Raw genomic sequence first — 17,770 nt, 5'->3', positions numbered from 1 at the left:
TTCTCTTTCTGACTTCCCTCATTGATCTTTTTGCCAATGTTGTTGGAGAGAAAATACACAAGATAGGATATTTATTTACTTTATCTAGATGTAGAACATTTCATTCTTTCTCAGATTAGATTATAATCTCAATTTCTTTTCCAAACACAGAGTCATGGGCATGTATGTGTGTGTGTGTGGACAGTGCTGTATAGAGAAGATGCTACTGAAGATACCCGAGGATCTTAACCTTCTGAAGCCTGTAGTTCCCTCTGATATGTATGATCAGGAGTTGAGTGAAATCAAGCCACAATATCAACCTCAAGTTCTCACAAATTTCCATGATCTCTCTCTTTTTTTTAAGTTTATTTATTTTGAGAGAGAGGGAGAGAGACCAAACAGGGGAGGAGCAGAGAGAGAGAGAGAAGCCCAAGTAGGATCTGTGCTGTGAGCCCAGAGGCCAAAGTGGGGCTTGATCTCACAACTGTGAGATCATGACCTGAGCCGAAATCAAGAGTCAGAGGTTCCACCGACTGAGCCACTTAGGTGCCGCCCATGATACCTCTTTATCAGTAATTTTAAGTTTATTTAATAAGTGAGCTTTCCCCCTTTTCTTCATGCATTATAATAGCCTAGAAGAGGATAAAGAAGGCCACATGGCAAAGAGCTTGGGGAATGAGTTCAACTGTAGCTCAATTCCTGTTGACTCAAACTGCCTGAACTCGGGTTTAATTTAGTCTCTCACTACCTTCTGCTTTTATGTAAGCAAAATGGGCCTAATCATAGCTGATTTCACATATGTCTTCAAGGACCCTCTGAATAAAAATGAGACATTATTTGAACAATTGAAAAATTTGGAACATATGAATTAGTAGATGCCCTCAACTGTCTTCCAAATAACTGATTTGCCAGGCTAGGTTACCCTCCATGGTAATTGCCTGACTTCCAAGTTTATGGGTTCCTCTTGTTAGAGGAGGCAGTTAGATAGTAATGAGGAGGGACAAAGCAGAAAGGCACCCCTTAGGCATTAAAGCGGGGGGAGTGGGAGGCCACTCGTTGCAGTAGGAAAATCCCCCACCAACAGCTAGGTGAGGCTTTTTATATCCTCAAAAGACATTTCCCTCATTATATTAAAAAAATTTTTTTGGGGGCGCCTGGGTGGCGCAGTCGGTTAAGCGTCCGACTTCAGCCAGGTCACAATCTCGCGGTCCGTGAGTTCGAGCCCCGCGTCGGGCTCTGGGCTGATGGCTCAGAGGCTGGAGCCTGTTTCCGATTCTGTGTCTCCCTCTCTCTCTGCCCCTCCCCCGTTCATGCTCTGTCTCTCTCTGTCCCAAAAAAATAAATAAATAAACGTTGAAAAAAAAATAAAAAATAATTTTTTTTAACATTTATTTATTTTTGAGAGACAGAGCAAGAAAGAGCACGAGGGGCAAAGAGGTGGGGGGAGGGGGGTGGACAAAGAATCCAAAGCAGGCTCCAGGCTCAGTGCTGACAGCTCAGAACTCCTGGAAGATCATGACCTGATCTTGATCTTGAGATCATGACCTGAGCCGAAAGTCTACACTTAACTGAACTGAGCCACCCAGCCACCCGGACATTTCCCTCATTATAATATCATTTGCATTGCAGTTCTGAAAGGTCTCTGCCCCTAAAATCACCATGACAGCTGCGATCAATCCAAAAAAGGAAAGGAAAAGGGTGGAACCTGGATTCCTGAAAAAAGCAGGCTGCTTACCTCAGTGAATATTCCTCCCCTAATTACTCAAAATATAATAAAAGCTTGTAAACCGAAGAAATTTGGGGCATTTGCTCCCTGGAGCCTACCTGGTCTTCCTCTAAGAGTATCCTTTTGCGTTAATAAACTTTCCTGCTTGCACCACCTATCCTGGGTGACTGTTCTGTCCTCCGATTCCTTCTGGCCCAGAGACCAAGAGACCTAGGGCCTCTTGCAATCTCTTTTGGCAACACTGTCTTCCATAGCGTGACACTTCTGCAGCTACAGGCTTATCAGTGTTGTTTGTTTCCAAATCCACTTAGGCCAGTTGTTATTGTGATTGTGTAAGTTAATGAACTGTACCAAGTGATAAACTTTTTTAAATAAAAAGTTGGGAATTTTGAACAATTAAAAATGATTTGCAAAAATTTTCCTTTGAGTTCACTGGGGATGTGACTACTGTAAAAGATTACGAAATACATATATTTCATATATGAAATTTATGTATATAAAGAAATTTAAAATCATTCTCTAGTCCATTTGTTTCAAAAGTGACTTTAACACTTTACTTCTCTTCAAAACAACAGTTCTCAACTCTGCATGCATTTGGGTTTGCTAGAAGAAATCTTAAACAAACGCCAAATACTAGGCCCTCCCCAGCTCAGTGACATCAGAATTGGGGGAAGGAAACTAACCGGAGGTGTTTTTTAAAGAAGCACCCCACCTGCAATTAAACATGGTTTTAGAGGAACTGATAGGGGATAACATAGGTGGTGAGTCATGTATTTGCTTTATTTGAGGAAGAAGTCTTGGAGCTGAAATCAGAAGACTAGAAAATAAGAGCTTGGGGGCGCCTGGGTGGCTCAGTTGGTTAAGCGTCCATCTTCGGCTTAGGTCATGATCTTGCAGTTGGTGAGTTCAAGCCCCGCGTCGGGCTCTGTGCTGACAGCTCAGAGCCTGGAGCCTGCTTCAGATTCTGTGTCTCCCTCTCTCTCCTGCCCCTCCCGTGCTTGTGCCCTGTTCTCGCTCTCTCAAGAATAAACATTAAAAAAATAAAAAAGAAATAAAAAGAAAATAAGAGCTTGGTCCTATGTCAGAAAATGGGTGGATAATCATGCATTTCTGTGTTTTAAGTTAAAATAAAATGCTTAGGTAATTAAAAAGTAGTGTGCACTACTTTTTTATGGCCCTCCACTTTAGCCAGATTTTCAGTTTACCATTAATTCTGACTTTGTTGGATGGCCACGCTTGCATTCCCTCAAAATATTGAAACATTGTATTGGAAAAGAAAATCGACCTTGCTTTCTAAAATTTGAAGATATCTGCTTGACCAATAACTTGTTATCTGCTGCCTGATCTCCTCACGACACAGGTTGAAATAGAAAACCTAACCTGTGAGTGGAAACTTCTGCTTTCTTCTCCCAAAACATCCTCAAGAATGCTATGCTACTACCTGTGGTAGTATGCTGTGGTACCACCAGTTTTGGGGGTGCTATGCTACTACCAGTTTTGGGGGGGCACCATCTCAGCAGACCCTAGCATCCTGAGTGACACTCACCTTTTTCACAGGTGAGCGAGTTTGAAATGGGTGGTGTCCAGGAATCCCCACTGCATGTGTACTGTGATGGCCCAGCAACGGCAAAGCCTTTGGGACAGGTTAGCTCAATGGATTCACCGATTGCATATAATCTCTGAAATGGCGAGATGGTCAGAACTTCCTGCACAACTGGCTTGAGGCACTGTGTCCCTGCAGGCAGAGAAACATGTCAGATGTGCTTAGTGGAGCAGAACCCTCAATAACTGTAAGCAAGAGGTGATTTTAGTGGGATTTACTGCATTGGTGCTGCTTTAATGCCATGTTTTGATCAGAAAACTGGGGGTTGGGGTGGGTGGAGCATCCAGGCTTCCCGAGAGAGTCCTCCACCGAGATGCTCCCGTTCGTTCAATTATCTGAGGTGCCCTTGCTAAGGAAGTGGCTCCAGAAACTTCCAACTTTCATTGCATTATTGGGACTTTTTCCTTTCAAAAAGTATTTCCCCCCCTCTTCTCCCTAGCAGGTCCTCCCAAGAGGAAGTCACCACATTGTGGATGGCACAGAGGCAGACGTTCTGATTGACATTGGTTTCAACTCTCCCTAATAACCCTTTGGGGGTCCCTTTTTGAGCCTTATGTGAATTTTGTTTTGACTTTACTGTAGCTTACAAATGGGTACGTGTGGAGGTTACAAACTCCTCCCCTCTTCCTCAGTAAAGGATGTGGATGGGCTCCAAAGAGAAAACTGCATTTCACATAAAATCGCATTTCTGATGCACAAAGAATAGGAGGAGTATCATACATCTTCCTGGGACTCATTGATTTGCATTAATTTGTACATCAGGCAAGGCAGATGCCTGTGGTTAGATGTAGTTAGAGGACTTCCTGGATTTCTTTGCAAGTGCATGCTTTGTCGTCCTGGGTCTACGAGGCCAATACACAGGGGCATGAGAAGTGAAATATGAAGATATTTTGGAACAGAATGTTAGCAGATGAATCCTATTTTCTGCTCACTAAACCTTTTCACCAGAGCTACTAAAAAAAATAGTATGATATACTGATCTCAGTGTGTGATTTTGCTCTAGCTATATGGGGCACGTTTATTCTTCGGAGCAGTCGCACAAAAAGCTTGGCCAGTACTCACGGTGGCATTCCACATCTCCCTGCCTCCAGGTCCTGTCTGGTAAGCATCTGAAGTACTGGTATCCAACAGCCATGAATCCAGAAAAGCATGAAATTTCAACTTCTTCCCCAACTGCGTACAGTTTCCTTTCATTCTAGGATTAAAATAGAAACCAGCCCATTATCAATGCCAGCGATGATACCTTTCAACACCTCAGGGTCATCCTGGATTCTTTCCATTCCTTAACTCCTGTATCTGCTCAGAGACAGAGTCCTCTCAATTTCTGCTTCTAGACATCCCTCAAAGTTTTCTCCTTTCCTTTGCATTGTATTACTTTTGAGTAAAAACTACTGACAGTGGAGATGAGGTCTGTAATAAAGAGCAAAACAGAAAAAAAAGGTGAATTTATTCCTGGGAATGGAAACATACAATCTAATTTTATGAAAAGAGTCATTAGAACAATGAATCACTGTTTAAAGCCTTTGTGTGATTTTTAAAATTAGAATGTTGAGGGGCGCCTGGGTGGCGCAGTCGGTTAAGCGACCGACTTCAGCCAGGTCACGATCTCGCGGTCCGTGAGTTCGAGCCCCGCGTGGGGCTCTGGGCTGATGGCTCAGAGCCTGGAGCCTGTTTCCGATTCTGTGTCTCCCTCTCTCTCTGCCCCTCCCCCGTTCATGCTCTGTCTCTCTCTGTCCCAAAAATAAATAAACGTTGAAAAAAAAAAAAAAATTTAAAATTAGAATGTTGATCATTTTAACAGTTTTTGTAAGCAGCTAGAAAAAATAAGTCAAAAAGTATGTGGGTATCTGGATCTGACAAAATGGAATTTTGAGGATTATGTTCTAGGCCAGGGAATAGCAAATTTTGTCTATAAAGGGCCTCCAAAGTCAATTGCAGCCTATTTTGTTTGTTGCAACTACTCACCTCTGACATTGTTGCCACTATAGACCTATGTAAATAAACAAGTGTGGTTGTATTCCAATGAAACTTTGTTAAAAAAAAGAAAAGAGAAAAAAAAAAAAAACAGAACAGGAAACAGATGGCAGGCCAAATATGCGTCTGTGGGCCTTAGTTTTCTGACTCCTGTTTTAAAAGATTCATTCCCAAAGTGTGGTTCTGGAACTAGCAGCATCAGCATTTCCTGGGAACTCGTTAGATATGGCAGTTTTGGGCCCTGCCCCAGACCTATTGAATCAGAAACTCTAGGCGCGACACCCAGCAACCTGTGTTTTAACAAGCCCTCCCGTGCACTCTTTTCTAAAGACTAATTGACATTGCCTCACTCCCAAATATTTCCTCCACTTAAAATCAACAGAAGACAAACGAACGCGGAAGGTATATTAGCCCAGACTATACTCCATGGATATTTGTTTGCTGGCATTAGAGAATTGAGGATTATTGATCTTTGATCATAAATATGATACAGTTGGAAAAAGATTAATTTAAAGGCTTTACTGAGTTGAAGAAAGCTAAAACATTTTTTTTAAGTCAAAATTAATTAGGGAACATGCCTTCTGTGATCAATTTTAAATATTACATGTTTCTAATTTATATCTAAAGCCACAGACCTTTCTGAAAAATATATTTAGTTATTTTTAATCATACAAACATTGTAGCTCAGTAATAAAGATAAAATTAAAAGGCATTAAAACTGTATTGACTGCTTAAGAATTCTACAGGTTTCTAACCTAAGGCATTATAGACTCCACATCTCCTGTGACTAGTTTGTCTCTCTGAAAACGTGTGTTAGGTAGAGAATTACTCTCCTCAGATTCAGGAATAAACAGTCAGATCTTATTTGTACATTTCTTACAGGTCATCCGAACCTATATATTGTGGTCACGTTCCACTTTCCATTCACATAAGTGGACCATGAGTTTAGGAATTAGTGGTGCCAGGGAAACTGCTGTCCTTTGGTCTAACAACCAAGTATGAAGACCTCTCCAGGGAATTCAAGACAGAGGAGTGGTAGAGCGTTTCTAAGCATTCATTTTTAAGTCAACAGAAGATGATTAAACTGAGAACAATAACCCTACATAAAAGAAAACACATACTTTTTAAGTTCTATTTTTTGCAATTTTTAAAAATGATTCATTTTTTTTACTGTATTAATTATTTACTGTTATGTAAAAATTACCTCCAATCTTAGTGACTTAAAACAATATACATTGTAACTTTTGTGGGTCAGGAATCTGAGCATGATTTAGCTAGGCCTTCTGCTTCAGAGTCTCTCATAAGTATGTAATCAAGCTGTCAATGTGGCTATGGTCTCATCTGAAGGACCATCTGGGTAAGGGTTCACTTTCAAGCTCACTCATATGGTTGTTGGCAGGATTCAGTTTCTCGAGGGTTGTTGAGAAAGTCTTATTTCCTTGCTGGTTATTAGCCAGAGGCCAACCTCAGGCCACATGGGCTTCTCAATAGGGTAGCTCACAACAGAGCAGCCCGCTTCATCAGAGGAAGAATGAAAGAAAAATGCAAAGAAAGGCTACAAACAAGAAGGAAGTCACAGGCTTTTGTAGCAGACTCTTAGAAGTGACATTCCATCACTTTCCCCATAAACTTTTCATTAGCAATAAATCATTAGGTCCAGCTCACACTCAAGGGGAGAGGATTACACAAGGGCACAAATACCAGAACGTGGGGATCATTGGAAGCCAAAAAATGATTCATTTTTGAGAGAGTGAGAGAGAGTGCAAGCCGGGGTTGGGGGGGCGGGGCGGGCAGAGAGAGAGGGAGACAGAGGATCCAAAAAGGGCTCTGCACTGAGAGTGGAGAGCCCAATGCGAGGCTCAAACTCACAAACCATGAGATCGTGACCCGTGATGAAATCAACGGTCGGATGCTTAACCAACTGAACCACCCAGGAGCCCCATAAGTTCTATTTTTTGAACTCCAAACTTGAAGTGGAGGTCAGGATGCTTACCCGGATAAATCCATTTTCCGGAGGCACTGGCTGAGGACACCCAGAATCTGATTCTGTCTCAGGGAGGTCGACTTCTTTCACTTCTTCGTCATCGCTGATACATGGCTGTCCACTAAAAGGGAAAAATAAATGCGTGTGCATATGTATATGTGAAGGTGCACGCATATTTGTAAAGAAAGCATTGGAGAGAAACGGGTACGCCAGATCCACGAATACCTTGCTAATACACTGTGTTGGAATAGGTAAAACACTGCTTATTTCCTTACGTAGCAGTGGGAAAATACACCTTCCCCGGCACCCAGCCTTACGTGTTCTCCATGATGGAAAATGTGCAGTGTTCCTCTTGCCGTCTTTCCCCTTCACAGGGTTTCCCTCCTTGCTGGGGGGCAGGGTTGTTGCACTGCCGGGTTCTGGATCTCTTATAAGTAGCATCGCACGTGCTCCAGGGAGACCAGCAGCTCCAATTCCCATCCACCGCATCTGGAACACAAGAACCCACCCACCCATCCAGGCGAGGCTGAGAGAACCGGGGCTGTGAGGTCAGGCCAACTCGGTCTCCTCACTTTTTAGCTGTGTGATTCTTTGAGGAATATCACAGGGTTATCATGAGGATGAAAGGAAACTACCTATGAGAGGGCCTGACACCTTGCCTGATTTCCCTTTCCTGTTCCCACAGCCTGAATGAAATGGCAACAATTATGAATCATTTTCAACTATCAGCACCATATCACACACATATGTATATGCATACAGATATGTATACATATGAACTTCTGAACAGAATATGTATCAGATTACTTTTTTAAAGGTCATAGAATATATTCTCACCCCCATGACACATCCCCTTGCTAAGGAGCATTAGAGATAGCCAAACTTAGTCCTGAATGAAAACTTTGGTTGTTGGCTTAATTTACCTCTTGTTACAAAGCCGTTGTCACTCTACGTTATAACATTCTACTGTTATAACAGCAGTATCACATATCTTATTTTATAGTATAGTTTATTATTTTATTTTATATTATAGGCATTGTGCTGCAATATAAATATAAATATATAAATATCAATATATGTATATGTACATGTATAAAATCTTCAGGTACATGCTGGCATTGCCCCCATTTTATGGATGAATGGATTAGGGCATTGAAGGGCTAGGGGGCTTTCCCAAAGTTACACAGCTGGTAGGTTACAGCCAAGACTTGGTCATACCAGGGCTGTTTAACTAAAGTCAAACTCTAACTTTTTACAAACATACCTTCCTTGCGAGTTTGGATAAGGTGGAAGCTGTTAATAGACATTTGGTTTTATTTGACCAACCTAGAATACCTTTTGAAGGAGAAAAGGGGCCTACCCCCCAGTATGTTATGCGATACTTACTGGATTTATAATCCGGGGAGCGTCTCTCACAGTTCTCTCCGTACGTGCCGCTCTGGCACACACACAGACATTCGGTCCCTGAGAGTGTGGGGCGGCCATTATTAGGGCATGGAGCACACCGGCAAGGGTCAAACTTGGCTGCGTATTCTCGAAAAGCTTTCCTGAGGTTGTTCCGTCTCGTCACCGCACAGGGGATGTTTCTCACCAAGTCGGTGATGGGAGCAAGCTAAGGGCAGAAGGTAGAGAGGAGGTCCAGTTCATCACATCCCTGTGGCACATGTTGCCATCCCTGCTCAGTTCTCACAGACTGAGAGGAAAGGTCTGGAAAATCCTACACTTCAAGGGATTATTGTAGAATATAGCACATCTGCCTGTTGAACCAGTGGAGAAAAACCCTCTCTGTGAGGGTAGGGGATCCTTTTCTTTCCCTTCTCTAGTGGGTAGAGCAGCTCTCTGCAGGGTTAGAAGCCAGAAGCTCTCTGGCTTCTCTTGTCCCTGATGTGATGTCTCTGGAGCTCACTTTCCCTGGAATCCTATTATGAAGGAAGCCTCACAGGCAGTGTTGTCACATTACGTCACATTATTTAGGAAGCACCAATTGCTTGCATCAAGGCTCTGAGAGAGGTGACCGCGAGTTGGGCAGCTCATGAATGCTCTGTTGAAGCCTCATTAGGTTTGATTCAAGCAGAAAAATCCAGAGAGGGTGAGGAGAGGCTTTCTGTGTTCTTGTTTGCCAGGGACAGGATTGGCGCTTGGCAGAACCCCATGACAAAATATGGAGCAGGAGAAATGAACTCGGCCATGGGATGAATGGAAGAATTACAGTAACAAATAATGGAGCTAACACAAAATCAGAGCTCATTTTATTAACATTTTAAAACCTCAAAGGAATGAATATCTTGTGCAGTGGATAACTCACAGCAGCCCAGCCTGGCAGCCAGATCTCACTTTCCCACCATAGCCTATAGAGCTCAACGTATCTTCACGTTGCGGGTTAATTATTTTACTTTCATAACGATTGAACTCCTTTATCCCCATTTAAATGAAATGAGCAGAACAGCTTCTTTGAGGGCTTTAAAAACTGTGCTTGTGTTTTAGTCAAAACTGGTTCTAAATGGCATATGACTGATATGTGGGCAAAGTATTCCCTACATAATAAAAGTCACCTTTTCATGTAATCACAGCAAATATAGGACAGGTCATTGTAATCCATGGTGATAGAAACAGAAAGCCAAGTGGATCTAAGATCCCATTTATCCCACAGAGCTATAAGTGAAGACTTAGGAGTGCTCGTTGAATAAAAAGCTGCAGGAAAAGCACACAAAGCAGATTGATTGTATACTCGGGAAGCTGAAGGCACTACTTAAGGCAAGTTTGAACAATTGTATTCACCAAATTCCCCTTCCTGGTATTTTATATGTGCTAGGAATTCTAAATACTGTACTGCAGAATGCTCGTTTCAAAAGCAAAAGCAATCGACGTGTAATCTAACGTTTTTTTAAAAAGTACATTGTGCACGTATACTAAAGAAAGACATTTCCTTTATCATCTGCGAGGAAAATCCAAAAGGAATTGTGTGCTGCACGATTTGCTAGAGGACTACTTTAGCTTTCTTACCCATAATATTTTTCACTCTTACCTCAAAGTCAATCACAGCAGGATTTTCCTTCACAGATTCTAACCACTCAGCAAATACCTTCTCGTCAGGACTGGAGTTCCCTCTCTCCCACACCAACTTGGCTGCGTACTCACTTCTCCCACCTCGAATCAGGGAGATGCATTTCTCTGCTCCCTGCAAAACCGAGCCTGCAAGGTGTTTCGAGAAAATTACTCATTTAATTTTACTGCAGATTCAAACTTTAAAGAAAAGTCTATTTGCACAGGAGCAGAAGTAGATGGTAGTCATGCGGCTCCACTAAATAAGCTGGTGAAGGGGCACCTGGGTGGTTCAGCCAGTTAAGCATCTGACTCTTGGTTTGGGCTCAGGTCATGGTCTCACGTTCGTGAGTTTGAGCCCTGCGTTGGGCTCCAGGCAGAGTCTGCTTGGGATTCTCTCTCTCCCTTTCTGAACTCTGCCCCTCCCCTGCTCGTTCTCTCTCTGTCTCTCTGTCTCTCTCTCTCTCTCTCTCGTTCCCCCACCCCCACAAGTAAATAAATAAACTTGAAAAAAAAAAAAGCTAGTGAAAAGCAAGAGAACACTCCTCAGCCCTACAGGGAGTTTAATAATAGAAAGGATAACAATGTTAGCCGTTACCATTTATGAAGCAACTTGTATATTGCAGGCACTGTGCACGTATTGTCTTAAGTAATTCTCACAACAATGTTGAGACGTAGGTATTGTTATAAACACAGACATTGAAGCTAGAAGTAATTTAGCCTGGAGCACACGTAGAGTTACTGGGAGTGGGGTAGGGGTGGGAAGCTGACATACTAACCTGCCCAGGTGCAGACTACTCTGCTCCCTGCCCTTCGATGCCAAACCTCCCACGTTTGACTTATATTAGCATATGTCTTGGGCCTTCAGAATAACATAAGTCACATGGTTTCTGATATCCAATCAGGAGACTTCCAATTACATTAAAAGATGATAGAATGCTTTTAAGCTTAGAGACAGGTGCAAAAGCACAACTAACCAACGAGAAAGAAAAAGTTAAACCTCAAATTAAGAGCTGGCACAGTGTTTCTTTAGAAGCAATGATATTTAATGTACACAACACAGATCTTTTACACAAATTTTCAAAAACAAGTCCTGTGAACCAATGGGGTCTTTAACTAATAAGGGTAGGATCTGAGGAATAGGAAGGTGTAGGGAGAAATAAAAGCAAATGAAAAGGAGGCCGGTGATATGGGTGACAGTTAATGGCATTAATTTGGTGTTTATTGTGAAGTACCAGTAAGGATTAGCTATGCTTCCGCTGTTGAGAAATTCTAGGGGTGCCTGGGTGGGGCAGTCAGCTAAGCGTCTGACTCTTGGTTTCGGCTCAGGTCATGATCTTTCGGCTTCTTAGTTTCAAGCCCCATGTCAGGAGCCTGCTTGGGATTCTCTCTCTCCTCTCTCTCTGTCCCTCCCCCACTTGCACTGTCTCTGTCTTTCTCAAAATAAATAAATAAACTTAAAAAAAAAAGAGTCTAGAATGATCAGAACAATGGGTGAAATACTCTTTCTGTGAAGAAAATAATATGATCCGGGGCGCCTGGGTGGCGCAGTCGGTTAAGCGTCCGACTTCAGCCAGGTCACGATCTCGCGGTCCGTGAGTTCGAGCCCCGCGTCAGGCTCTGGGCTGATGGCTCAGAGCCTGGAGCCTGTTTCCGATTCTGTGTTTCCCTCTCTCTCTGCCCCTCCCCCCTTCATGCTCTGTCTCTCTCTGTCCCCAAAATAAATAAACGTTGAAAAAAAAAAATTAAAAAAAAAAAAAAAGAAAAAAAAAAAAAAGAAAATAATATGATCCTTTTCAAAGGTTGCATAAGATAACACAGGGACATGAGAAGAACATTTTAGAGATTTTGTATTTATTTTTCATATAAATATAGAGAGAAATTAGCATCTGCCAATATATTATATACTGATTGACAGTAGCTCTGACAAGCTAGTTCACATTTGGATTGATACTATGTATTTCATGAATGGATTGACATTAGTTAAGTGTTAAATATGATAAACATAGCATCCTGAAGAAGGAGTGAGCATTAAGTCCGTTTACTACTAGTCTGAATAGAACTAACTCTTATAGGCGAACGAGTGATTTAAACAGATTCCAGGAAGAGGGGCACCTGGGTGACTCAGTCGGTTAAGTCTCTGACTTGGGCTCAGGTCATGATCTCGTGGTTTGTGAGTTTGAGCCCCGTGTTGTGCTCTGTGCTGACAGCTCAGAGCCTGGAGCCTGCTTTGGATTCTGTGCCTCCCCCCTCTCCCTGTCCCTCCCCTGCTCACACTCTGTCTTCCTCTCCAAAAATAAATGAACATTAAACAATTTTTAAAAAGATTCCAGGAGGAAAATGCAGATTGAAGATACCAATCTTCCAAACATAAACAAAACAACTAGTAGAAGGAAGAACAGATATTTCTTTAAAAAAACTTTTTTTTTTAACATTTATTCATTTTTGAGAGATGGAGACAGAGCATGAGTGGAGGAGGGGCAGAGAGAGGGGCAGACACAGAATCTGAAGAAGGCTCCAGGCTCTGAGCTGTCAGCACAGAGCCCAATGCGGGGCTCAAACTCACAAACTGTGAAATCATGACATGAGCTGAAGTCAGACGCTTAACAGACTGAGCCACCCAGGCACTCCATGGAAGAACAGATATTTCTTATACAAGCTTCTCATAAGCTACAATATAAGAGTGACACCAAAGCTGCCCAAAACATATAAAAAATTTCAAGGAGTTTTTAATGAAATATTGATTCATCATTACATTCATTCATCACTCAATGTGAGCGAGACAATGAAATACATTCTGTTTATTTCATGTAGGCTATCTTTTAACATTTTCTCTTTTCTACATTTGTATATATTTTGTGTGCATAATATATTTTTAGATAAATATATAAAATTTGTTAGTATACTTTTAGTAAGTATATTAGGGATATATAGTAAAAAAAATTAATGAGATGATTACAGATTTAAAAAGTTTGGAGTCCAGTGATTTAATCAGATGAGCTCAGGTTTTGGAATAGACAAATTATGTTTTTGTGTGTGCTTTACTCTTTTTTTTTTTTTTTGAGAGAGAGAGAGCACAAGTGAGTGAGGGTCAAAGAGAAAGAAAGAGAGAGAGAGAGAGAGAGAGAGAAGTGGGACTCACCCAAAGCAGGGCTTGTGTCTACCGGAAGCAGGGCTTGAGGTTGCAAACCATGAGATCGATCATGACCTGAGCTGAAGTCAGATGTTTAACATCTGAGCCACTCAGGCGCTATGTGTACTTAACTCTCAAATGTGCTTTGATTTTTGGCAAATTGTCATCACGATCAACACGTATTTGTGGAGAATCTGATATATGCCAGGCACTAAAGACTGAGAGAAATGCACAGTATGCCTTTTGTGTTTGAAGGACTTAGACTCTCTATGAGGAGACAAAATAGGTACATAAAAATACTAGCAGAACTATAGAGAAATTAAAAAAGGAAGGAAGAAAAGGAGAAATGGAAGGAAGGAAAGAAGGAAGGAAAGAAGTTAAGAAGGGAGGGGAGGAAAGGGAAAGAAAGGTAAACAAAAAGACCAATAAAACAGTTTTGCTAAGTGTCACTGAGTGGCCCAACAATGAATGATTCCTGTTTTCAGGGAAGTGAAAGAATTCTGTGATCTTAAGCAATTAGGGAGGGGGGTACAGTGAAAGGACTTTGAGGCAAAGCTAAGACACAGTAGGGGCAATGTGCTCCCAGCATGGGCAAAGACCTGGAATGAGGGGTGGATGTGCCATGTTCTGGAGACAGTTCATATGGACATCCACTTGAGTTCAAGTTGAAGGTTCAGGTAGGGGAAGAGCAGCAAAACAGAGGATCTGGATGTAAAGCTTTTAATTTTGAGTTGGGGAGTTGGCACAATTCAGGAGTATTAGCAATGTGTCATGTGGACAGTGATGGATAATTGATAAGCCAGTTTGAGCCCATTGGAATAGTCTCTGATTTGGCAGTGTCCTCACCTTGTTCCTACAAGCTGAAAACCGTGGGTCCATCTTTGACATTTTCTCATCTCTTTGTTGGATGGATTTTTAAATTAAGCATTTTTTTTCCCTTTTTGTTTATGTTTTTGTTTGTTTGTTTTAGCAAGTACTCAAGAATGCATATTCTCAGAATTCTCTCACGTTTTGAGATGTCTTCCTGTTACCCTTATATATGAAATTATTATTTTTTCCTCTCTCAGAAATTTGTGGACATTATTGTCTTACAGCATTGAATTTAGTTATGGCGAAGTCTGAGGCCAGACAGATTGTGTTGTTTTGTTGATCTGTGGGAGATTTGCTCTTTCAGCCAAGGTACTTGAAAAATTCATTTTTAAAATCTTGGTAATTAGCAAATTAACTAGAATTTGTCTTGAAGTTGTGTATTTAAACAGTATTTCTGATTCATATAATCAAAACAAATTTCTTCCTTTATTTCAGGGATATGTTTGTTTATAGTTGTTTTTTTTTTTTTTTTTTTTTTTTTTTAACAGCTTTCCTGTTTAATTTCTTGGGATCTCTATTTCAGGAACATGAATTCCCACTGATTAAATTATATTTGTCCTTCCATTTCCATTAGATTTTTCTTAATAACTATTAATGTCTATTTTTCCTCTGTATTTATTATGAATTATTTTAAATCTTTCCTACATGTGATTAACTTTCCTGATTTTATTTTCAGACAATTATATTTTGTCCTTGCAGTATCTAATTTATTTATAACTATCATGGTAATGTTTCTCAATGTTTGTTTGTCCTTGTACCTTAGCTTTGAGATCTGCCTTTTCAATTAATTCTTATAATCTTTTTGTCTCTGAGCACTTGATTTACTGAATTCACAATCTCATTAAATTATTTTATTGCATGAAAAACTGGTATAGACTCTATATCCATTCTTTGGTTTATATTGCTAGGTTATTTGTCTGTTTTGTATGCTCTCTTCCCCCCCCCCCTTTTTTTTTTTTTTGCTATAATATGAATGCCTAGTTGTCAGACAAATCCTTCTCATTTTGCTTATGCTTAACATGGGCATGTACATGTAGACCATCTATGTAACCTGATATTCAAAGTTGCCTATTTATTATTACAGTAAATATTTTATTTTTATTTGTTCTTTGTCTCCCCAAGAGAACATAAGCTTCATATTTTGGGAGTTTCTGTGATTTTGCTTCCCTTTGTTCTTAGCAGAATGAATAGCAATCAGTTAGGCCAAGTCAGGGAACAAGAGAACTTTACGCAGAGGAAGGAGCTCTAAATAACGGCAAGGCACAAGAGAGAGTATGACTTATTTAGGAGACTATATAGTTCAGCTAGGCAGAGAGAGAGAGACTGGAATTTATCTTTAAGGCTATATGAAACCATGATTAAGGCATGAGAGTTTCATGATAAGATTTGCCTTGGAAGAATTTCTTGTCACAAGAAATGTGTAGAATACATTGGCGAAAGGCCACAGTAGAGGCAGGGGGACCAGTCAGGAGGCTTCTGTGGAAATCCAGGTTGGAAATAATGAACGGATGGGTGTGAATGGGAAAAATATTAAGGATGTAGAGTGATTACTTATTGGATGTGAAGGCCAGAAAGAGGGAGAAATTAAAGCAACACTCAGGTTTCTGGCTTGGTTTCTGGAGCCTTATTTACATACCTCTCTTAGACACTTATCATTCTGTATTTTTAATGGTTGTTTATATGTATAGTTACTTTGTAAGCTCCTTTATAGGAATGGCTGAATTATTTCTACGTCACAATGCCTAATACTGAGTTCAGCCCATGGGAAGAACCAATAAATGTTAAAGTAAACAACCTAAGTATAAGATCAAGAACACTTGGGGTGCCTGGGTGGCTCAGTCGGTTGAGCGTTGACTTCGGCTCAGGTCATGACTTCGGCTCGGGTCACGATCTCACGGTCCGTGAGTTCAAGCCCTGCGTCAGGCTCTGTGCTTACAGCTCGGAGCCTGGAGCCTGCTTCAGATTCTGTGTCTCCCTCTATCTCTGCCCCTCCCCCACTCATGCTCTGTCTCTCACTCTGTCAAAAATAAACATTAAAAAATTTTTTAAAAAAGATCAAGAAAACTTTATTTCCCTTTTAAGTAGTGCTAATGATATTTTATTTACACCCTCCCCCTACCACACAGAGGGCTTTGAGGTAGATATATGAAATAAATGAAAGTTAAAAACATTTGCACAAGCAAGGGGCACCTGGGTGGTTCAGTCGGTTAAGTGTGGGACTCTTGATCTCAGCTCAGGCCATGATCTCACAGTTTTGGGGATCGAGCCCTACATTGGGCTCTGTGCTGACAGTGTGGAGCCTACTTGGGATTCTCTCTCTCTGTCTCTCTGCCTCTCCCTTTTTCATTCTCTCTCTCTCTTTCTCTCTCCCTTTCAATAAATAGACTTAAAAATATAGCACCCTCAAAGTATAGCATGGTACTCCCATCAGGACAGCTGCAGGACACATGGGGTAAACTGCTAAGAGAGAGAGCTCTTACCTTCATATTTCTCTGACATCTTGTTCGTGGTGCACCGATGTTCCACTTTTTTTTTCTTAAAACCCAACCTGCGTTTCTTTGTTTCAATCCGGACACAGTTTCGGATTTCTTCCTCTGTTAAACCTAGGAAATGGAGTGCAAACAAAACATCACGAGGATGCACCACTGCGAATCCTTCCCCAGTTCCTATAAGCTCGAATAATTCACACCTTCACCTACAGATTCAGTCCTTTTTAGGCCCTGGGATGATCCTGAACAGAGGAAGTGTTTATGAGTCCCTGCTGTCTCTCCCTTCAACCCTGGCCCTAAGAAGCACATATAAGGTGACTGTGGCCCATCCCATGGGGATCATGTTGGCTTCTCCCTGTTGCCTACACACAGTGAGCCTCAAAGATCACCTGTCCCACTGGCCACGGCCACTGTATAGTCCTGAAGATCAAGAGATGAATACACGTTCTGTGCGGTGCCCCGGTCAGGCCTTCTTTCTGGGCCACAACTGTTTCTGTGAGGCCTGAGTCCACCTCACTTTTTTGCCCCATTGTCACCTAAAATGGAAATCTTTTTTGTCATCTCTCCTTCGCTGAACACTCGTTCTCATGCCTGTCTCCCTGGGTCAGCTGCTCACTCCACCTGTACCTCCAAAATTCAGAAATTCTGACTTCCTGACCTATGAATTCTTCTCAGTGTCCTCACTGACTATTCTCTCTCTCTCCTCATCACCATTCCAGCCTGTACTCAACGTTTCTCCTGATGTCTCCAAGGGAGGTGAATGCTGCCTCATCCCCAGCCTTGGGAAGTGGGGGTTGATATCTTCCTAGCTTCCCAGCGCCTCCATAGGATGAGTCTCCAGGTTTAAAAGTCTTGTCAAAACCCTGATGCCTGGAAGCTCAGGCTGTTCAGTTCTCATACCTTCAGTCCTCTTTGTTCTTGTCTTTTACCAAACTTGCAAGCATCATTTGCTGAAGATTTTGGCATCTGA

At 41.5% G+C, this 17,770-nt stretch overlaps 1 protein-coding gene across 2 annotated transcripts in view; it reads right to left on the bottom strand.

Annotated features, from left to right (window-relative positions):
- C6 (complement C6) overlaps positions 1-17,770 on the bottom strand; it is a 71,211-nt gene that overhangs the window by 10,824 nt on the left and 42,617 nt on the right. For both annotated transcript variants that reach the window (XM_045439351.1, XM_045439343.1), the window contains exons 9-15: positions 16,792-16,914; positions 10,292-10,458; positions 8,653-8,878; positions 7,584-7,755; positions 7,276-7,387; positions 4,371-4,503; positions 3,252-3,440 (exon numbers count right to left, since the gene is read on the bottom strand). In XM_045439351.1, coding sequence (XP_045295307.1) covers positions 3,252-3,440; positions 4,371-4,503; positions 7,276-7,387; positions 7,584-7,755; positions 8,653-8,878; positions 10,292-10,458; positions 16,792-16,914 — 1,122 coding nt within the window. The remainder of the gene's footprint in view (positions 1-3,251; positions 3,441-4,370; positions 4,504-7,275; positions 7,388-7,583; positions 7,756-8,652; positions 8,879-10,291; positions 10,459-16,791; positions 16,915-17,770) is intronic.

Source organism: Leopardus geoffroyi, chromosome A1 (genome assembly GCF_018350155.1).
Source record: "Leopardus geoffroyi isolate Oge1 chromosome A1, O.geoffroyi_Oge1_pat1.0, whole genome shotgun sequence".
Taxonomy (NCBI): Eukaryota; Metazoa; Chordata; class Mammalia; order Carnivora; family Felidae; genus Leopardus; species Leopardus geoffroyi.
This window is presented reverse-complemented; position numbering and strand designations above follow the sequence as displayed.